Source organism: Mustela lutreola, chromosome 3 (genome assembly GCF_030435805.1).
Source record: "Mustela lutreola isolate mMusLut2 chromosome 3, mMusLut2.pri, whole genome shotgun sequence".
Lineage (NCBI taxonomy): Eukaryota > Metazoa > Chordata > Mammalia > Carnivora > Mustelidae > Mustela > Mustela lutreola.
The window spans coordinates 149,159,078-149,182,770 of NC_081292.1; the positions used below are offsets into that span (position 1 = coordinate 149,159,078).

Genomic DNA, 23,693 nt, shown 5'->3' on the forward strand with positions numbered 1-23,693 from the left:
GTATGCTTTCCCTTTTCCTTATTCTTTTTCAAAATTTTACTTCATCATTTTTTAGCCATTGGCCCTTTCACAGTAATTTTAAGATAAGTTAGATCTACATATTTTAAAAATATATTATGTAAAGTATTAATTATATAAAAATATAGAGTAATATAGGTATTTTTAAATCTCATATTCTCTCTCTCTCTCTCTCTCTCTTTTTTCCCACAGGTTATTTGAAAGTAACTCCAAGATATCTGTCATGTTTCCTGTAAAACTTCCACATATATCTCTAAGAGAGGAGGACTTGGGAACCTGCCTACTTTGGATGGGTGATCAGGGACAGCTCCAGGAAAGAACGGATATTTAAGCTGAACCTAAAATATAAAGGATCTCAGTCATGCAAAGAAGGTTCTAGGCAGGATCTTAGAGCAAGAAAGATCTGCTATGTTATACCTGAGGTGAATATTACACTGTATGTTTGCTAACTGGAATTTAAATAAAAACATAAAAATTAAAAAAAAAAAAACCCTGCAAGATCAGTGTGACCATATTTTGGATACGGAGGGAGGTGGGAGATTGGAGAGGACAGCAAAGGCTCAGTCATGGGGCTGCACAGCGTTTCGGGGGCCACAGTAATGAAGAACTCCCAGGATTTAAGTAGGAAAGTGGTGACAGCCACCGGACTCCCATCTAGAGATAAGACCGAGGCTCGGCAGGAGAGGATGCAGAAAACAACTGGAAGGCTCCTGCAGGAGTCCAGGAGAGAGGAAAGTCAGACGTGTTTGGGTGGCAATGCGAACGGAGGGACGTGGACAGATTTGAGACATATTTATATAACATACGACTGGGGGAGGAAGAGCAACTAAGGAAACAATAACAGAGTTTCTGATCAACTAGAATAAAGAGGTAAATCTAATGTTACCATTTATTAAGGCTAGATCTGAGGTCCTGCCTACGAATTTAAACCAAATCAAACAACAACTAAATGAACTGTATTTATATAATGTTAGTGATCTAACTTGGTAATGCCTTTTTTTTTTTTTTTTTTCCCCTGAGCTGATTCAAAGCATGGTGAAGGGGAAAGCAACTTGGATTCCCTCAAGTGTGTTATACAGCGACTGCATAAAGAGCTGCACAGCATCCAATTAAACAGTGATGTTTCTGCCTGGAAAATCTATATATAAGCAAATGGAGCCAGCAAGGTACATGTTAGGAATACGTAATTACAGCAGGGCCCTATTTAAAACATGGTTCACCATTACATGCATTTGGATATAATAACTGTTAAATCAGGATCCTGGTCTATCACAATGACACCCATCAAAATCATAAATTACAGAGTTAGCTTGTAAATTGGTATTTATTCCCACTGATGTCCATGCCCTTATAAAGTCCTACAATAAAAGCATTCTTTTTTTTTTCTTTGTATGGTTTAGTTGTACTAAAAAAAGACCACTCTTTACAAAGCTAACTGTTATTTATCAAGTACTTAACAGTAATTGAACTTGCACCAGTCTAAGTACTGAGAAGAACACAAGTCTGAGCTCTGTAAATCTCCAGAAAAGATAAAGTGGGTGCACCAGTAACCATAATGGAAAACAGAATTTAGCAGTGCTGGAGACGGGCTTCAGTGCTTTTAGACTGTGAGGTTTTACAGAAGCTGAATCATGTCTCAGGTACTTTTATAGTTCTAGCTCCTCCTATTTGTGCAGTGAATGGCAAACAGCATGTGCTTAATAAGCATCCATTCCTTCATCCATTTATGCAAATATTCTTTAAGGGCTTTCTAGAAGCTGGGAATACAAAGACCTAGTTCCTGCCTTTGATCAGCTTATACTCATTCCTTCAAAACTCATTTTGAGTGACCTGCCGAAAGGGAGAAGGACAAATATTGAAGGCAATGCCCACCTGAGAAGGACAGGTCTGCTGTGTACGAGGTAGGAGGTGGAGTGACAGTAGGAGGTGGAGTGACAGGAGTCTGACATGCTCTGTGCTGTGAGATGGGAGACGAAGCTGGCCCTGGGCACCTAGCAGGATGGCAGCGTGGCAGCCATGAGCGCTGAGTCTTAAAACACAGTTTTTGCTGTTTTCTTTAATCTTCTTTCAAGTTTTCAGGTATTTGAGTAAAAGGGGAATTTGGAGTGAAGAATACAAGAGGAAAACAGTGAACAGAGTCCTGGCTTCCAAAAAAAAAAAAAAAAAAAAAAAAAAAAATCCCAGAAATAATGGGGCAAATGGTAACGGGTAGAAAGATATGTAAAAACGAGAGATGGGTGCTATATTGGGGAAAATAAGAGGATGAGGTAAAAAAAAAAAAAAAAAAAAAAAAAAAGTGGTTGGGGAGAAAGGCCGTGGAAAGATAAGTGGTTGTGGTCTGAGTTTGGAACACTGAAATTTGATTTTGGGGGCACAGGGCTGTTCTAGTTTGTAATCATATTCTAGGTGAGGCTGTGGACATAAGTAGATGAATGGATTGGAGGTAAAGGACAGAAATGGGATAGAAATAAAGACTTCAGAATACAGGTGGTCAAGGAAATAGAAGGCCAAGTGTTCAATGAGCCCTCACATGGCTATTGACATCGTGGTTTGCGGGGGACATACTGGGATAGAAAGAAGACACAAAACCACTGTCAAAGTGTTTGAATGTTGGCAAAATACCAGAAGATTCAGGTAAAAAGAAGAGTAAAATGAGAGATTTGGTAAAGTTTTCATGAAGAAAGAAATATTTGATGTGAAACTTAAAGCAGGTAATGAACTTCCTAGAAACCAGGGGGCAGAGAAGACATTTCAGCCTGAAGGATGGTCTGAGTAAGGCCAGAAGAGGCAGTAAGAGAGGCATCACCTCCGACTCATCACACTAGATCTCTCTCAGAGGAGGTGATCTCAAAACAAGTCCATTGCATTGGAATTGGACTTTACAGTGGGTTCAAATGAGTATTTTCTAAATGGACCACTGATTCATATCTTCCTCCACTCTAAATTATATCCCCTATCCTCAACCAACTAAATACCTGATGATTCACCTGGTCCTTGTCTGGTGTTCAGATAGGGACACTGGTCTAGTGTGAGTACATCCGCAACTGGTTCTGGGCCTGACCTGACAAGGGGCATGCTAACTGTCCTTCTTCAACATAAGGGAATGCAGAAGGTCTGGAGATCTTTTAATTTTAATAATAACTTTTCTTGACTTACACTGCCTACGTTTTCTTACTTGGTCTCAGTTCTAACCTAAGATGTTATTTTGATCCCTGTTCTTAGAATCATATTATCATAAAGAAAGGAGATTTTGAGGGTCACGTGATCCCACCTCCTGCTTAATCAAAGACTTCCTTTAAAACTCTTGTGTTAGGTGTATCATACTTAGCGAATTAAGTCAAGCAGAGAAAGACAACTATCATATGATCTCCCTGATATGAGGAAGTGGAGATGCAACATGGGGGGTTAAGGGGGTAGGAGAAGAATAAATGAAACAAGATGGGATTGGGACTCTTAATCTCACAAAACAAACTGAGAGTTGCTGGGGGGAGGGGGGTTGGGAGAAGGGGGGTGGGGTTATGGACATTGGGGAGGGTATGTGCTATGGTGAGTGCTGTGAAGTGTGTAAACCTGGCGATTCACATACCTCTACCCTGGGGGATAAAAATATATGTTTATAAAAAATAAAAAATTTAAAAACAAAACAAAACAAAACAAAAAACTCTTGTGTTAGGTTTCTGCCCAAACACTCCTCCATTGTTTGAAACATCAAAGACTCAGAGGTAGCTTGCTACATTTATCTTTGGCATAGTAAATTCTCATAGTAAACCACAGTGCTAGGTAGACATGATCTGCCTCCGTATTTTTAAGTGGTATTCACTACTTGTAATCTATCATTTTGTCATGTCTGAAAGCACCTACCCAGAGCCTGGAACATAAGATACACTCTATTTGTTGGAACTGAATCTAAATCTTCAGTGCATTTTAACTGCTTGGGTAAGAAAATAGGTATGTTTTGGACTTCCAGTACAAAGTTTCATGGCAAAATCTGTTTTCTGTGTATTCTTTATCTCTAATCCCATTAAGAAATGTGCAGTCCATGGGAGGGAAATGACATTGGAGAAACAGTCTATTTGGGTGTGTATAGTATGCCCTGTATGGGGTCAGAGAGAAAAGGGAGGGACATGAGAAAGAAAAGAAAGAGGGAGAGAGGGAAACACTATAATCTTAGTCCTTGGGTAAGTTAGGAATACATCTCTGAATGGTAATTTCTTTTATATAATGAATGGTAATTTCTTTTATATAATGGTTAAAATAATAGCTTCTAATCACACAACAATTCTGGGATATCAAATGAACTCAAAAATGTAGAAGTGTTTTATCAATTAGAAAATAGTATCTCTATGTGAGACATTGACTTCCTGCTTTCACGCACAGTTTAGATCTATCATCCTACCTCTTGATATTTTCACTTCCTCAATACTGTACATTTATTTGTAGAAATGCTCTGTTTCAGGAAAAATAATGTGTTCCTTTGGGGAGGATGTTTCATCACACAGCTTCTCATTACCGGTGTGAAGTGCCAAGAACCTTGGAGAGGGCAGGAAAAAAATCCTTCCTCTCTAGCTTCTTGCAGCTTTCCTTTCAACAGCGCTCCAGTACCGGCTGATTGGCTGTGGAACCACAGGGATGTGATGAAACAGAGTTCCACAGCAATACAGAATCCAGATGCTTCTCTCTCAAGGGAAGTACAAGACATGACCTTGGCTGATCGCTGGTAAGCATGCGAATTGCCTAGCAAAGCTCAGAAGTCCATGAAAAAGGCATAATTCTCTTATTGATTTATATTTTGAAGCTTTTGTTATCATAATGTGATGTGCGGCAAATTGAATATCTTTAGAGAAAGCTTAGAATAGCATGGAATTTTTTACTACCATAGCTGCTGACAAGTACCAAACAATCCTATCAATGCCTCTATCTGTAATGACAACAAAATGTTATGTTACACAATATGGTAACGCCTATAAAGCACTGAGTACATGGGATATTTTTAATTTGAAAGATGAGATCATGATGGGTGAGATTTAAATAACCGCATTTTAAAAACTCTCAATGTGAAACTAAATTTGGTTTCCTAAAGCTACACAAATTTGATAGTCATCAAAAGTCCTTTTTTACTCTAAGACAGGTTTTTTTTGGAAAGGAAAGATACATATTAAAGAAACAGGATTCATCAATGATAACATTCCTAAAAGTTTATATCTGTAGATTCACATGCAGATAAGATCACTGCCGCTAAGTACATACTTTAATGGGTATTTAAAAAAAAAAAAAAACAAACGTTTTCTTGAAACAAGGTGGGATGGGGAGGGAAACAAACCATAAGAGATTCTTAATATAACAAAACAAACTGAGGGGGTCCAGGGGGAGGGGGGGAGGGAGAGGGTGGTTGGGTCATGGACATTGGGGAGGGTATGTGCTATGGTGAGTGCTGTGAAGAGCGTAAACCTGGCGATTCACAGACCTGTACCCCTGGGGATAAAAATACATTATAGGTTTATAAAAAAATAAAAAATTTTAAAAAACATTTTCTAAAAACGTGCACATAGTAAATTTTTGGATAGGTGAAAAATCTGAAATATATTTCTAGAAACAAGAAAGCCTTTCAACTACCCCTCTCACATTAATTAACATGCTCAGGCCTTTCATAGAATAAATATTCTAGGTAGAATTTTTATCTCTTGATTCTGTGCTGTTTCCTCCCACTTTTTCTCTCTTCTCCATAATATAAATATGGTGAACTATGCAGATTATTATTCAATGTAAAGGGTACTTTTTAAATTAATAATCTAACCACCCCTAAAAATTATGAAAAATCTGTCAGATTTCACTTCATATAGTTAAATCAGCAATTTAGTAAATTAACATATTGCCAGCTACCACAGATAATAAACAATGAGTTGAAACATTCTGATAACTTCTTTTTTATATTATGTATTTTAATTTTTTTAAGATTTTACTTTTAAGTAATTTCTACACCCAATGTGGAGTTCAAACTCACAACCCCGAGATCAAGCATTGCGTGCTTTACTGAGTGAGCCAGCAAGGCACTCCCATTTTGATGACTTGTCGGACATTATAAAATAGGTCTATTTTCTTTAATGGGAAAAATCATTTCTCTAATTTATAAAAGCTTTTCCTAGTTCGCTCCAGTATTGCATGATTTTGCTGATCACGCCATTTCAATCTGCTGTCCACATACATAAACACAATTTGAACTACAGTCATCATTTTAGTTTAAATATAAAACTTATTTGTTTTAAATTAATAAATATGAAAATTCATCCATCTTTTTAAAACCTCAAACAATCAAATCATTTTCAGTGCTCAGGGCGCCATACCATTCCCTGCCTTTATGAATACTAGATTTTCCCTGACAATGTAAGTAAGATTTGTTGTTCGATTTTTCTTAACATTATCTCATGAGCATTTTACATAATTGTCATCAGGTCCTCATAACTATCATTAAAATAAATTGTACAAGTCACCATAACTTAATGGAGCATTTTCCTGCTCTGAGTCCATGTTATCTTTCTCTTCTCTACCTCTAACCCCCATTTTTTTAAAACCCCTATTCTTTGGTACTACCGTTAACCACCAACATTTTCACTTATGCAGTTTTCCCCTTGCTTTTGATGTTTCCTCCTTCAGGTAAATTATCTGAAGTACAGACAAATAGATATGAATATTATTATGGCTCTTATATTAACTCAGGGATTTCTAAATTTTACTGCCATCAGTCAAAATGTGTGTACCTACTATTTATACTGTAGGTATACAATTTATACTTTCACCAGCCCTTAGGTATCAGTAGTTTCTACTGGAGAGAGGGGTACTAATTTCACAGAGATGAAATTTCTGTAATTTCATATTAATGGAATCTCGTTAATATTATTTGAATCTGCATTGTTATTACTATTGTTAAATGCTTTCCAATGCTTGCTAATCATGTTTCCTATATAGTGTTGATTGCCTTTGGGGGTTTCAAAAAAATTTACATTTTTTTAAATTAAATTAAATATAATAAATAATATATTTATTGTAAGTATTTTGCAATGTGACTTTTTTTTTTTTACTGCAAAGCTCAGGTAATGATCCTACCAATGTCTGATAAGTAAGCAATATCCTCATAATTGGATTTTTAAAAAATTATCTATTTAATCCATCTGGAATGTATTTTGGCATATGTTGTGGATGAATATCTAAATTACTTTTTTTTCAAACTCTAACACCCCAACAATTTATTAAATACTTCCTCCCTTTACCATTGCTCCATAATGCTCTATTCTTATACATTAAACCTTATATATAACATGTTGAGATTTTTCTATACTTTCCTAGATCTAGCAGAGTATCAAAAAAGAAATTATATAATTTTATATTATGACTTGGGATCTGTAATGGCTTTTCAACATTTAGAATTTCTTTTTAAAAAATACCTTTATTCTCATTATTTTCCCAAATAGATTTTTATCATTCAATCGCCTTTTAAGAAAATGCACTTGAGGATTTTATTAACGTTATATTCATATGTGTAAATTAATGTGGAAGGCTTTGATAACTTTATTTATCTTTAAATCCAGAAACATAACTTATCTCTTTACTAATTCACCTAATTCTTTTATAATTCTCAATGAACAACATTTTAAAGATATGTCCAATATTATACAATTAAGAGGCAGCATGAGGTAATGGAAAAAACAAAGACTATGGGGTGAGGTACACACATACACATATGTACCAGCCTCCAATCATGTGTGATCTTGGGCAAGATGCTTGGTCTCTGAGCCTCAGATATTTCCTCTTAAACTGAAGGTAGTGGTATTTTCAGAATTGACACAGAGTAGGGATAATGTATATAAAGCTATTGGAGCATTTATGTATCCAAGAAATGTTAGCTATGATCATAATTTTCAATATAACATGCGCTTAGTACTTAATATTTTACCAAGTTCTTTCATGTATATTATCTCACTTGTGCTGTTGATCTTCACAAAACTCCACCAGATGATCATGTTGTTGCTATTATCACTATTAATACTAAGACCAAATAGGTATACATGTATCTCCTTTTAAATAAAAAACACAAGCTCATCTCATATCATCATGACATAGGTAAATGTATTTGTAGATCTCCAACATTACACAATAACCTTGTCCCTTAATATTTTATGGTTTTTTAATCTGCTATGATCATTTAATTGCCCTTTCATTACATTTTATATTAGTTTTGCTTGTTTATTTTTTTAAATATTTTATGTATTTATTTGACAGAGAGAGACAGCAAGAGAGGGAATACAAGTAAGGAGAGTGGGAGAGGGAGAAGCAGACTTCCCGCTGAATAGGGAGCCCTATGTGGGGCTCAATCCCAGAACCCTGGGATCATGACCTGAGCAGAAAGCAGATGCTTAACAACTGAGGCACCCAGGTGCCCCTAGCTTTGCCTGTTTAAAGCAATGCTTTTGATTTTAGTGTTTGGTTCATACTCAACAGTTTTATTGAGCTCCTTAATACCCTCTTAAAACTATTACAAATTCTTTCGGTTTTCCGAGTTTGTCACATTTCCGAAATAAATTCTATGTTCTAGAATCATATATTAATAAAATCAGCCACTGAATTGAAAAATGGAAAAACTAAGACTAGTTATCTACCGTGGTATCATGATATAGTAAAATCTTCCTGTTGGAAACATAAATTTAAGAAGATTTTTTAGCTATTACTAGTCAGTTTCTTTTAGCTTATAGATTATATCACTTTAAGAATTCTTTCTCGGGGCGCCTGGGTGGCTCAGTGGATTAAGCCGCTGCCTTCGGCTCAGGTCATGATCTCAGGATCCTGGGATCGAGTCCCGCATCGGGCTCTCTGCTCAGCAGGGAGCCTGCTTCCCTCTCTCTCTCTCTCTGGCTGCCTCTCTGTCTACTTGTGATTTCTCTCTGTCAAATAAATAAATTTAAAAAAAAAAAAAAAAAAAAAAAAAAAAAAAAGAATTCTTTCTCATCAGTCCTGCAATCTTCACAATACCTTTCATGACAGCGAGCACTAATGCTACAGTGTGGCAGAAAAAGGAATCCAGAGGCATACATCTCTTTATTTTTTCCTTGTGGGCTTTACATATTCTCCTTAGGAATGGGATAAAAGAATGAGTGGAAAGAAGTATAAACTGCAATGCACTTGCACATCTGGGAGAGTTTTGCAGGTTTCTCATCTCTTCACGCATGTCTGGTGAGCTCTTTCTCATCATATCCTAGACCTTCCACTCCCAAATACATCCATTTTCTCCCCTACCAACCCAGAATACCATTTCACCTATGGGAGGATGCATTTTTGTGCCTAGACTTGTCTTTCCCCATCTACTCTCAGTAGGGTGCTTCCTTAAAATTAATACGCTTGTTTTCACTGAGTCAGTTGATTAACACTACCAAATAATCCACTGCCAAAAGCAATCCAAATACAAGAATCTACCGCTACCTCAAAGAGACTTAATTTTAATTAATCGTGCTTTGTTTTCAGATCAATTACAAAAACAAAACTAAACTAATAATAAGGGTTTAAAAAAGGGCCCAAGATGATACAATTATTTTCACTGCAGAATCAGAAAAGTGGCTTCAGGTATGGTTTCTGTACTCACGGGGAAAATGATTAGAAGTGGACGGATTGACACTGTCCCCACTGTCAGCACTTTCACTGCTGGAAACGTCATCGTCTGATTCCCGCACAGAGGAGCAGGGTGAGGAGCCGTCAACTTCTTCAAACTTCCTCTTTAAAATTCCACTCATAGCTGCAACACTGTCACATGTACCTGTAACAGGAATGAGAGCAACGAAGCATTGAAATATTTGACCGCAAGATGTGTAGCTAAGGTCTCCAGAGTCATTTTTCTGTGCTTTTTTAAAAACATGAACTGAGCCTTTCCTTGAAAGGATCACTAAGCAGTTTTACTTTTTTTTAATATTTTCAAATTAACAAAAATTAAATTAAATATGAGCAACTGCCCATTTGGTTACCAGATTCTATCATTTTGTTAAACACACAGTTCATTTTAATGCACTATCTCTATTCTTTTTGTTGGCAAATTGAGAAAATCCACCTGAGTCCATGAAGTTGTGTAATGAAAAGAATGCCAACGTCCCCCAGAGTCCTAAATGATTCCTGCCTTATACAAAATTCATCTGGAAGAAGCACAGATAAGTAGGCAAAAACTTCAGAGTCGAGTTTTAAAATGCAAGAACCTAATTAGCTGAAAACAACAAAGCCTATGAAACCGGTTCTAAATTTTAGGTAGTTTCCATTTCAATACTGCAATAAGATGAGATGTGTTCCCAGGACGACGCCACGGTTACTGAAGCCCTTGCCGCTGTGGCAGGAACTACCTGAGAGACCCTGCTGAGTGGGAATGCGGGAGGGTGGGAGTGGTTTCTCCTAAATGCTTTCTCTAGGATGAATGGGCTTTCCTCTCTCCTTGGGCTGCCCTTTTTCCACCTTCCCCATTTACCTTGATGTATGCACAGTCAGCTAAAGAGCATAAACTTTCCTTGCAGTGTAAGGATATTTCAGGGAAAAACCTATATAAAAATTAGCTTAGATATACATGTACATGGTCTTACATTGCCAAATTAGGTTAACTTCCCTGAAAGTATTACTAAGTTGATTTCACTTATCCCTTCTTCCATCTTATTTACGTTTGCTGATTTTAACTCTCATTTGAGCTCGTGCAACCTCTCCTTTTCCTGCCAGAGTGTAGCCACCAGTCCTACTGACTGAGAGGAAGCAAGACTTAAAACTATTCTAGATACCGCCCTGAGACACGTCTGAAATCCGCGCCCCCCCCCCCCCCCCCCCGTGCAGATCACACAGCAAGCAGCCTGTCCAGGTCCCTTCAGCTGAGCCAGCTCTCCAAGATCTAGTTCTGTAGTTTCTTAAGTGGACTACTTGGATTAGCAGCATCAGCATTACCTGGGAGGGAAATTGGGAGAAACGCAAATTCTTGGGCCGCACTTCAGAACTGTTGGATCAGAAACTCCCAGGAGGCCATGCCTCGGTCTCTATGCACTCAAATCGGAGGACCATTTGTCTGATTTCTAGTCCACTCCAGCAGCTCCCTTCCTGGGTTTTTCCTTCATTGGGGGTGTCTGCATACCTGTCCTAGAGGGACATAACCCAGTACTCAAAACCTAGTCAAAACCTCTTCTTTCACCATCCCTTGTGTGATTTCTAGTATAATTCAGTACAGTACTAGATGTCTCATAAGTATTTATCATTTATTTCCATTTGCACATCTAACTTCATGTTGAGTAACTGGTATGTATATGCTTGACTGCTTTGGTGGAATCGGTGATAGAAAGGGAGGAGGACCCATTACCTGCCCTCGAGGAGCAAACATTCACATGCTGCCTCCACCCAAATGAGAGGACTCCCACATTCATCTCCTATGGTCTTGTTTTACTAATCCACGTCTTCTACACGACTTATATATTAATGATGGAGATAACTTATAGTCATAAGAAGATATTGTACTGTCCATTCCCTGAGAATAAAATCTCTATTCTGACTCTGAGTTTACCACTATTCAAATTAGCATATTATTTTCTCTATCTTAAAGAGTGTGAAATGCATAAAATGTTCATGCATATCTGAGCAGGGCAAGAGAAAAAAAGATATTTTAAGTAAAGTTCTTGAAATAAAAGTAGGACAGGATATAAATTTTAAAATGGTTCACTTCAAACAAGATGCAAAGTAATTCATGAGGGAGAGACTCCAAGACACAAAGTAATACAAGATGGAAACCCATGTTTAAAAAGTACATTTTTATAATAAGGTACTGCAGTAGGAACAGTTAAAAACAATATCCTTTAGCTGTATTTCTCCAGCCCATCTCTCCCAGCTTCCTTAGGAAAGGCAGATTTCTCAAGAACCAAGGTCATTCAATTGGACCACAGGGAACCATGTTCCAGTATGGTAAAAAGTGGGACTTGGTACTCTTCTCGGGAATGAGAGGGGAAATTTTTGGAGGGATGATAAGGAAATTGAGAAGTCTTTCTTTCTTTTTTTTTTTTTTTTGCTCTTATATTTGGGACTGGTAAGCAAGGGAGTTGAAGGCTGGATACAATTTCTGTCTACATATTTGAGACTGAAAGAGCCTGAGCTAGACACAGCGCAAAGGAAAGAAAGAAATGTCTAACCATTTAATCTGGGATTAGTATATGAGCTGGAAATTAAAAATTGAAATAATTACAAAGGGGCATAACTTTCACATACACCCATGATGCTGGTTCAGTGTTGAACCAGTCTTGTTAAGTGCAGCAAGCAAGCATAGTGGTTACTTACTTTCATTGTCTTTAAAAAATACTGTGTGAGTGTAACAAGATGTTACAACAAATTATGAGGGTCAAATGACCCATTGTTTATAGGAAGGTAACCCCCATCTAAACCCAATGGTGGGGTGGTAAATAGAACAAGTGGTTTTCTCCTACAGCATCTACACTATCTCAGTGGGGCGGAAAAGAATACGAGAATTTAGGGGGAAGGCCCTTTTAATAAAGGAGATGCATAAACCTGGTTTGCTTCTACCCTGTACTGGTTCTCTCAGAATTCGAGAATGACGATACGTGGCTAGTTAGGTACAGATGCAAGGGAGTAGAATGAATGCCTGTCTTATGGCTGCCACGGCTCCTTAAATATCCACTTATCATATTTTTGTTCCTAAAGATGAGGCATAATTAAACTTCATGGATATGAAGCCAATGAAAAAGTGGTCAACATTTCAGATTGGCTTTATATAGCATCAAAGCCCAGCGAACAGAAGATAAATCTGGACAGGCATTAATTTGTTCTAAATATGAGAAGCAGAAAGTCTAAGCCTCCATAACAGCCATTTTAACACAGCTACTGTTTTCCAATTCATGAAACATATGCTAGTCAAAAGCATCACCATTTCTCATTTGGACTAGGACAAGAGCTTCCTAAATATTCTCTCCCATCCACTACTGTTTGCTTTCGATGTGTTTTCCAGGTTGCAGGCAGAATGATAAATCTAAAATGCAAATCTGATCATGTCAGTCTATAGCTTAAAACTCTTAAGTGGCTTTGGATTGTCTTAGGATGAATCCAAAATCCTCAAAATGGCTTATAACGTCCTTAACAATTTACTTTGGCTAACCTCTTCATCATCATTTTAGCCACTGCCTTGTTGTCACTATTTTAGCTCTAATAATCTCTGTTTCTCCAACCTGCCATTTGTCTCTGGCCTCGCGGCCTTCTGATACACCATTCCTCCCAATTTCCTTTCTAATGTCTTTTCCCATAGCACTTACCATCTTCAAAATCCATGTTGTTTGTTTATATATTTCGATGTTTACTGCTTATCGTGTTCATCCCCTGCTAAGAGATGCAAGGGAAGGGTCTTTGTCTTCTTTACCAATGTACCAACAGTCTAGAACAGTGCCTTAAATATAGGTGCTTAGTAAATAGGTGCTTAACAAACGTCTGTTGATGGATAAATAAAACCCTTCCATTTTTATACTTTAATTACTTTATCAGTGTCTGTTTTCTCTGCTAGACTGAAAACTTCATGAAATAAAACTCATGTTCATCTTATTCACCACTCTATGCCTCTTACTAACAAAATATCTGGCATTTTTGATTGAATGAGAATCAAAATGAAGATGAAATTGACCTCAAAACGTCATACAATTTTTTTTTCTTTTTTGCTTGCAAGCAACCCAAAAGCAAATTCTAGCTAACTTAAGCACATAGACATCTGTTGGAAAAATACTGAACTAGTTCATGCAATCTAAGATCGAGCTGAAATCCAAAATCAAAGGAAGGCAGGAATAAGGACATCTTCCAGGATTATGACTGTAGAAATTCCTTGATCTTCCCTCTAGAATACCACAGTTACCAAGTTTAAGCCCAGCAACTTCTCTCCGTCTTGCAGTTCAAGTTTAACGTTCTAAGGAGTAAGTAACATGTTAGCCCATCTTGGGTCAGAAGTCAGCCCTTTGATTACTCAACTGCACAGCCAGAAAGCAAACAGCCACTCAAATAGGTACTACTCCCGAGAATCTCACTCAGAGACCTCAATAAGTTAAACTTCATTTCAAAGCCAATGTTTCCTCCTTGCCTAACTCTGATTTATCTTATTTTTTTCATTTATTAATATAGTCTGTGAATTCACCACTTGGACAGCTTCCCCTCTCCCTGCCCCCTCATGTCCTTTCTATTGCCAAGTTTAATTAATAACCACTTTGTTATAAAACTCTAATAAGCATCCTGTGGTCTTGGGATATCCACTATTCTTGACTAACATATACCACTGCTCTCAAATTTTTATTAGATGTAACCATTGCTCAGAAGCCTCTGAGCACGTTTAATGAAAAAGTAGTAAAGAAATATAAATGTTTTCAAACTTCTCCACAAAAAAAAAAAAAGAATGCCAAGGAGCTACACTTAGATGTTCTATGGTTATAAGTGCAATTCTTTTGTTTAATGTATTTCTGGAAAAAATATCAGAAGCCAGAAGGATACAGACTGAAGTAAGTGGGAGAGCTTCGTTAAGAATGCCAAATCAAGAAGCTGGATAAAAATGTACATTTTAATGCATTTGGAAAAATGACTGAAGCTAACTTTGAGTATTTGTTGGAATCTGGTTCATATCACTCTCTTCTGACAGCGTAAAAATTTCATAGCTTTCATAGGTGGCTCATTGAGTTCTTACTATCCCACTTATATTCATCTAATGTTTAATCCTGTTTTCTCCTTTCATTCTGTCCTGATTTCATAATACTTTGCTATGTATCGTAAGGAAATGACCACAGACAATATGCCTTAAGAATATGATTGGTCCCCAAAATCTGAGGAGTGGGTGATCTGATTTGCAGAACCACTTCAGGCTTGCCAAGGTTAGCAAATAAAAATCTAGGACACCCAGTTACATTTGACTTTTAGATTAAAAAAAATAAATCACCTTCAAGATCTATTTATACTAATTATGTTGTTTATCTGTGTTTATTGTTACTCTTAGCTCTTGAGGAGAAAGACGAATGACGATAAAATGAACAAAAAAACATCTAAATAAATGCTCCCCTCACCACCACCACCTGGAGTGGTCATACATGAGTATTTCTGCCTTTTACCCATCAGAGGGAACTCAATAAGACTTGAGAGGTCATTACGGTGAATCATGAGTTTATCAAACAACTAAAAAAAGGTGAGGAGGTTGGTAGTGGTGAGCAGGTTAAGGGCAGGCCTGGCCTATCACTGGCTCAGGAAGAAATGAATTTAAAAGGAAGTAATTCTGGCAAGACAAGAATTTCCTTCTACGAGAATGAGGAGGTTTATTTTAGTGAGATGCTGTCTCTTCTCTCGCCTGGCGGGAAGAAAAAAAAAAAAATAAGAGTGGTAAGCTGTGAGCTCCCAGTTCATCTGACCCAATAGGTCCTTATTTTGTGGAGGCCTCTGAAACCAGAAGCCTCACATGGCACTCTTAGGAGAAAAGGGATACACATGGAACCCCTCTGTTCACTTCTTCCTGGGGGTCTGGGCTTATCCTTCACATTGCTTCCTTGCTCATTTTGTAGTTAGCCCAAGTGTGGCTCTTTTTAAACTGCGAGTGTCATTCACAAGGACACTTGGTGTTTTGGCATACATCAAGGGGCCTGTTACCTTGCATTACAACACGACAGGAAGGACATCTCTTTGTGATTTATCAAAAAACAAAATAATTTACTTTATGATCTCATCGAGTTCTTCCAACAAGCTTCAGAAGCTATGAAACTATGACAAAATTCTACTCCAATGACTTCGATAGGGGGAGGCGGTTGGCTTCAATCAGCGATAGGCCTGGGGCCCAGGGTGAGGATGAAGTTGCATAGAAAAAGAAGCTTCCTTTACTTTCTCTGAGAATAGAAAGCAGTTTTGATGTTTCTTCTGGTTGCTTCACCAAATTAATGATGAGCTGAGGAGCACTGCAAACAGGTTGACAAAAAATACTGGTGTGTGGCTCATCTGTGATAGCAGGTGGGAAAAACCTAGCTGGCAAAAGCAAGATTATTCACAATGTCACACTTCATCAGCCAGATTGTTACTGGGCCAGTTAGAAGATGAAGAGGACAGTTGCTCAATTAATGGTGAATAGGTTTTATTCCAATATTTAAGAAAGCAGAGCTTAGCTAAGAAAAATCATATTGTGTTATTTTGAATTCTCCGGTGGGATATATTTAGTTATCTAGATGTGTCCCTAACTATTGGGACACAGTTTTAATCAAGTTAGTTTGCATCAAATCCTTTTCATCCCCCCCACCCTTTAAAAAAAAAACAAAAAACAAAACCATGACTTTGAGTACTCTGTAATCTGTGATGTTTCACACTATAGCCCTGACACTGTTGTGTTAATCGAATACTGAATATGGACTTAAGTCCCTGCTGAATAAGAAAATCATCATTTTAAAAAGCTGGCATCAGATGTTGTGCCTGCATTTCTCTTATTTAAAAAGAAAGAAAGAGAGAGGCTATCTTCTTCCACAAACTAGGACCATTTTTGCTTTAACCCATTTGGCAAGAAATGAACGTATCTGCGGCCAAGAGGATAGGGATTTGGCAATGATTTCACAAGGTAAAATCCTGCAAGGTGTTTCCATGGGGCACCACCAATGTGAAAAATGCTGCTGGTGGTTTGCCAATGTGGGAAGCGCAAGTTGGCCAAATACACCTCTCTTGCCCAGGTGCCTGCGTAAGCCAAGAACCCTGGGGTCACTCCTGTCTAATGAATATTTTTGTTGGAGAAATGATTGCAGGGTTCCCCAATTATGTATGAATTCCTTGTGCCAGAGTTGCCTGTGACCTTGAGTTAAAGGTCTGAGTTATTTTATGTGCTTTGGATCTCCAAATGTTTGCAGCTTGCTGATTTGCAGCTTGAGAATTTGATGAAAGAAATCAAAGCTTTCCCCAGGAAAAAAAGTGCACATAAGCCACAAATGTATGCCATCTATCCATGGACTCTGGTTAAGGACCTTAACTCTGGTGATTTATACCATTTCTCCAGCTTTGGTGGGTATCCAGAACTCGGAGAAATGATTCATTGTGAACACATTAGTTCAAAGCATCAAAAAAGTTTGAGAATCTGTTGCCTCCTGTTCCTTTTACCACGAGGGTCATCCACTGCCAAGGGCAGGGGTCCTTCCAGTTCTCTCAGGTCTTTCGGCCATCTGTACTGGGGGGGCCCACTGAATCTCAAGGGGACATTCCATATCACTTTTAGGGGCTCCTTTCTTCACTGTTCTCTTGGCTGCTACCTACTACTCTAATACAACTACCTGAAACCAAACTGACCTCCTCTGGAAATTTGCAGCTTGGTGAATGGTTCTGGGTTGCAGGACGACATCCCCCAAACAGTGTCTGTCTTTCCTAAAAGGTAACTAGATTGCCTGGTTCCATTTATAATACCAGTCAGAGCTTTTAGTGAACACCTACTATGAGCTAGACCCTTTGCACCAATTCTCTCTATGCAATTGTTTTCCCAATTCTGCAAGGTAATTTGAAAAAAGGAAACTGAGATTTCAGAAATCTAGATCATTTTCCCAAGAGGTCTGATCCAAACTTCTCTGAAAAGTATTTCATGGCCACCACCGCATTGTAGGTTAAGTGACCTCTCTGTATTCACAGCATGTGGTACATTTCAAACTGTATCATAATTGCTGGTTGACTTGCCATATTCTAACACTTCACTGTAAGGTTCCTCCTGGACTGAATATGTACTCTAGTGCTTGCTCGGTAAATGAATGGTCATCAAATTGGAGTCTAATCCTGGATCAGCTACTAACAAGTGGCCTAATTTTAAGTAAGAGGATTATCTCCTTGGGTCTCAATTTCCACTTCAGTCAAAATAAGGGGGCAGACATAACTGGTAAGAACAGGCTCTGATGCATTACCCACTACCTGGCAGTTAAATGATAAGAACCATGGCCTCCATCAAAGATGGGTGCCTCTTAATTGTCCATACCCTCTTCCCTCACTGTATGCAAAAGCTAAAGGCTAAATTGACTTAGGCTTTGCTGATAAAGGCCTTGCTGATGAATGGTCCTCCACCATTACTAAGGGTAAAAGTGTTCTTTATGACTCTATTTGGCTGGCGGGGAGAGAGCCCAAGAAGTTTTCCACTTTACCTGTCATTAAGATTAGTACCAGTATAAGAAAGATGAAAATTGGTTTTTATGCCTCTTAACCCTAAACATTGATCACTAGTTGGTATTTGGCAAGATGGCATACTAGAATACAGGTGAATTAGAAGCCCATGTCCGTCCCTAAAGTCAATTTCCAGGTTAACTCTTTTACTTAGCAAGAGCAGAAAAAACTAACCAAGAACATGATAAGGCTTTTAAAACTGTTGAGAATTGATCAAGTGTCCATTGTAAGCCTATTTTTCCTACTCTAAAAAAAGTGTCAATGAAAAATTTATTTTATGTTCTTGCTATTAAGACTACAGAACAGTACTTAGCCTAATTCCTTGGGCGAATAGCAAGACTTACTGCATTAAGGGGGGAAAAAAGACTTCACAGAGTAGAAGAATTTAGAATTATAATGGCGACACTGAAAGACAACATTTTTTTTTTCCTCCTTAGCACTTAAGAAGTTTCTTGTCAGGCTTTTAGAAAGCTTCTGATTAAATAATAAAGTAGACTAGCCAGTGTAGATCAAAGGGTATTTAAGGGATATGATATCCTTTTCCTTCACAACAAGCATCAGAATAGTCCAAAGGGAAAGGAACCTTGAAAACATTTTCCTCATAAAGTACTCTGAAGTGGACATCAGGGTAATATATGGCCGCACTTTAAGACCATACCCATCCAAACACTGTGATCCTGCCAAGGTTAATGTGTAAAAAACAAAGGAGATTTTAAAAACTGGAATAAGTAGAAAAAAGTACTTTGGACATTCTTTAAAAATGAATCACCACCTTAGACAAGATCTAGATTTTTACTACCTAAGGCACAGAACAAGTTATTTCACTTTTAGCTAACATTACATTGTGGAGCAGTTAGTAAAAATAATATAGAGTGTAAGATTAAATACCTGGGTTTTCAGGTCTCAATGGAAGGTTCGACTGGCACAGATTAAAATTGGTTCAGAATAGAAGTCATATCAAACTCATACAATCTCCTGGAAACTCATTATTTAAAGAAGTTCTACCATTCAAACAAGTTTACAAAAGCAAGACCCATGATCCTCCTCCCCATCAATTCATCCAACATTTGTTACCCATGTATGTTTATCAAAAATCCCCTCTAAGGACATTACTAAATTTCTTCTGAAAAACTTTGTGACTATATCAATTGATAGAATATTTCTAAACATCCTTCTGGTCTTGAGGAACTTTAAAACAGCAAACCTGTGACTGTTTCATGATACAGAGAAATTAGCCCGTTTAACTCATTAGCTAGGATCAGCAAACCTTTCTTGGACATCTACTATGTGCCAGGAGCTCTCTATAATTGAGAAGTTCATAGTCTATGGATGAGACAGGAAATCTGGATGGAGCAGACAGATGAATGACTAACACCTTAGTTATAGTCAACATGGAAATGGAGAAAAAAAGTAGAGCAAAGACACGTAGATGAAGATTTTTAAAGCAATAAAGGATATAAAACGAGAGCTTATGGAAGTACATATTGCCATAACATATGTGAGGATTTTTGTGGAGACCTTGCTTCCAGTTGGCAAGATTCAAGATATCTACGAAGCCACGTATAGTTTGAACTTTGATCACTGTGGTACTGTCTTCTCTACTTGCTGCATCCGAATACAAGATGGTACCAGGGAGGTATGGCCGCCAATAAATTGCTCATGAGTTCCTATTTTTGGAAAACAGGTCTCTTCCTCATCTGCTGAAATCTATGATGTTTCATTAAGAGTCTCTGTAACTATAGGCTTAAGCAGAACTTGACTTATCAGCATCAGGGAATCAACTCCTTTGGGTTGAAAAATGGTAGTATTAGCTATCATTTACAAGGTTCTTATTATGTGCCAGGCATGCATCGTGCCATTTCATTTTCATAAAAACCATCGAGATAATGTACTCCACTGTGCAGATGAAGACAAGGCTTACAAGATTTCAATATCATGCCCACGGCCACATGGATTCTGAGTGGCAGACCATGTCTTAGAAGTGACACAGGGTTGGAATTTAAGCCTTAGCCCTTAACCACTCTCCTACTCAGCTTCTTCACACTCTTCATCATAGTTTGAACTCACATACCCAAGAAACTACATAGTAAAGGCATTTACCTATCAAGAAAACAATATGATATTTTTCCTGGTTGTTTGGTTGTTCATGAATTGCCCTAAATTTATAAGGCACTTCTGTATTAAACAAAATTACCCAGATTTGTTGAGGTTTGTTTAAAATGCTAATGGGCAAAAGAAGACCAGAATAGGAAGCATTTTTCCCCTAGTACTTTGGACTCGCTTTCATTCTTACAGAGTATCTTTTGACACTAAGTTCATGCAACCAACATTCCTTCACATCTTCAAAGCACTTCAGAGTGTATGAGACCACCTATGGACCTAATGGAAATGGGAAGAATGACAGGAACTCCAAAGTGTCTGAGAACAGTTAACATTAAACAAAACAAAACAAAACAAAACAAAAACAACTTGCCTCACATATACCAAAAGATGTACCATATAAAAATACAAAGCTTCTTGTCATCAACAGCTGTGATCACTTTAGAATGATCCAATACATTGTGTGCTAAAGCGACACCATCAATCAAGAAGCCAGTTTCTGGCAGAGCGCTATTTGTAGTTACCTTTGCTTTCTCTGGGAGACTGAAGAGGATATGTAAACACTAACACCTCGTGAATACACTTTAACTTCCATTTAGCTATAGCTTTACTCAGCATGACTACAGATAAAGATGGCAGTAAACAATTATTGGAGCTTAATGAACATTTAAAAAAAATAAGTACCGAGGCCCCCCCTCTACTTGTGGGTTTTGAAATCATTGCTTATTTCCAGGGATACCATTTAATTTAATTGTATGATTCTTCTGCACTCAGTTTATTTCCCTTCTCAAATCGCAGCCTCATGTTGTTCTTTGTTATTTGTCAGAACCTGGTGAGTTGTTTTGAATAGAACAGTTCCCCGCCCCCCCCCCCCCCCCCCCCGTAGGATGATGTTACTGCATAAGAACGCTGCAGTGGTTTTTATAGAAAACTTGAGAACTAGAACCCTGGCCTGCTAGCGTGGCATTAGCTACTTTGTATATCTTAACACATACATTGTATTAGTGAATATTCAAAGAAATGAAGATTGATGGCTCAGCTGTCTTACTTTTTCTGTATGTGATTAGAGAAAATGCACGTTCACACACACGACATACAGTTCTGCATCAATATGTGGGTTCATAAACTTGCATGGAGATAAAAGATTGTTCAAGCAATATCTCTTCCTAACTAGCATGGTGGTAGGAGGTAGTAAATTTCAGAGCCCCAGGATTTGAGAATGAAATAGACCACAGCCTCTAAAGTTGGTAAGAATAGATATGTGGCACCAATGTTTTGTCAAATGCCAGAAAAAAAATTGGTCTGTGTGTTTTCTTTGGTATACCTGTTAGAGATTCCTCATTTCCCTCTTAGGCAACGCAGTTTCAAGTTCCTGTGGATGATATAATACGCCAGATTCTCACTGCAGTAATAAGAACTGGAGTTCAAACATGGTTTTCAATATCCTGAACATAAGAAAAACTAAGATAAATTTTATTTTTTATGTCCCTGTGCTTATAATACTGTGTATACACACGGACCAGAAGTTCGGTACAAAGGAAAAGTAAGGAGAGATGTTTATCTCCTTCCCTTTGCCCTCCAAAGCCTAAAAGATTTAGAATTTAATGTAAGACAGAGTGTATAAACTTGATTTTTAAATTGTTCTCAGATAAAGAGCAATGATTAACTGTATTAAAAAATAAAAAGTAGTAACATGAGAAAAGAGTAAAATTATAAAAAGCATATAAAATATATAAAAAGCATATACAATTGTATACCAAAAACATATAATAGCAACACCATTTGGTGTTAGGGAACAGTTGGGAAGCAGTTTTATCTTTTCCAGTAAGTCCAATGTAATGGTGGAAATAATGATCCTTACACTGTGAAGAAAAGCCTAAACTGATTTCTACTTGCTCAACAAAGCAGAATGATACGTTCTATACTTTGTGTCCCTGAAAGCAAGTAATATTTTAAAAAACTGGCCATTAAGGCTATAAACTTCACCTATTTGGAAAATTGGTTTATTTAGTGCAGATTATTTCCCAACTGTTCTAGACAAAGTATTACTATAGCATTGTCATGTGTTTAATAATATGGAATAAAAGTAAGTCTTTAAGATCACTTTATAATCTTATTATACTTTTCTATAAAATGAATATAATTCTATTTCAATTCCAGAATAGGTAACTAAAAAATGCAATCATTTATTTTGCTTGTTTCCTAAGAAATGTCAGTTTAAAAGAAATAAATGTGGTTGTTTTGAATACTCAATTATTTTGGACATTTTCCTTTTATATATTATAAGTCATTTTCCTCTTATTTCTATTTTATAGAAACCAGAATTTCAGGAAAGGGACATATACAGAGATAATACAACCTAAAACTTACACATGTGATTTTAAGATGACAACAGTTATTTGTGGATTTTAGACTACGTTCCATACTGCTAGACTGAGTAAAACATATTTGCCCTAAAATCTTTTCCAAGCTCACAATATGGTCTCTAGTTTTGAGTGATGACAAAGACAGACTGGTAATCAGAAAGCAGGAAATTAATTTTTGAAAAATCATTAAAGATTTCTTTGGAATCTGATATAACACCATTTCTTCAAGTCCACTAACTGTGTATCCTTCAATGATTTGTTCTATTTTACTCTATTTACTCTTCTACTTTACAATTTTGATTTGAACTGCATTGACACAAAGCACATTTTCCTACATATGTTTAAATATCCAGTCCATGAACCTACTATGTCCGTGCTGCTGAGATTTGTATGGAAGTAGTACGCTCAAGCTAATGCAAAAAAGACTTCAAAGTTTTGACTGAATTTGCATAGAGACATAAATTATCCAGGATATTCAAAGCCATAAATTTGCTGCAGGACATACATAGCTCTCTCGTGGCTTACGGAAGCACAATTCTCTTTATTTCACACTTGTCTGTTACCAGGCTTTCTCCAAGAACCTTTACAGGGTTTCTTCTTTGGCCCATACTGTTTTTATTTCTATATTCAGAATGTGCTACCTGATACTGGTTGCACTTAAAAGTTAACAGTATTGGACTGCCTCAATGAATTTATGCTGGGCCCTTCCCTTCTCACTGTGCTCTGCCTAGAACACACACAGAGGTTAGTAGACAAACTGTGGGCATGACCTGAGGTAAAAGTAAAATGAAAATTTTTGTGTTTCAGAATTGTTTGATTAAATATGGTTAACCATAAGAAAGATTTTATTTGGCTATGTATGTATATAACATATATGTATTATAACATACACTATAGATATAATATATAATAGATAACATATACAAAATGCATCTACACATATTTATTTCAGGATATATAACATATATATATGTGTATATATATATATATATATATATGTACACACAAACATATTTATATATATGTAAAACA

General features: G+C 37.2%; 1 protein-coding gene across 1 annotated transcript in view; it reads right to left on the minus strand.

Annotated features, from left to right (window-relative positions):
• CSRNP3 (cysteine and serine rich nuclear protein 3) overlaps positions 1 to 23,693 on the minus strand; it is a 208,750-nt gene that overhangs the window by 77,389 nt on the left and 107,668 nt on the right. Inside the window, exon 7 of the mRNA XM_059167137.1 lies at positions 9,647 to 9,817. Within this exon, the coding sequence (XP_059023120.1) occupies positions 9,647 to 9,817 (171 nt within the window). The remainder of the gene's footprint in view (positions 1 to 9,646; positions 9,818 to 23,693) is intronic.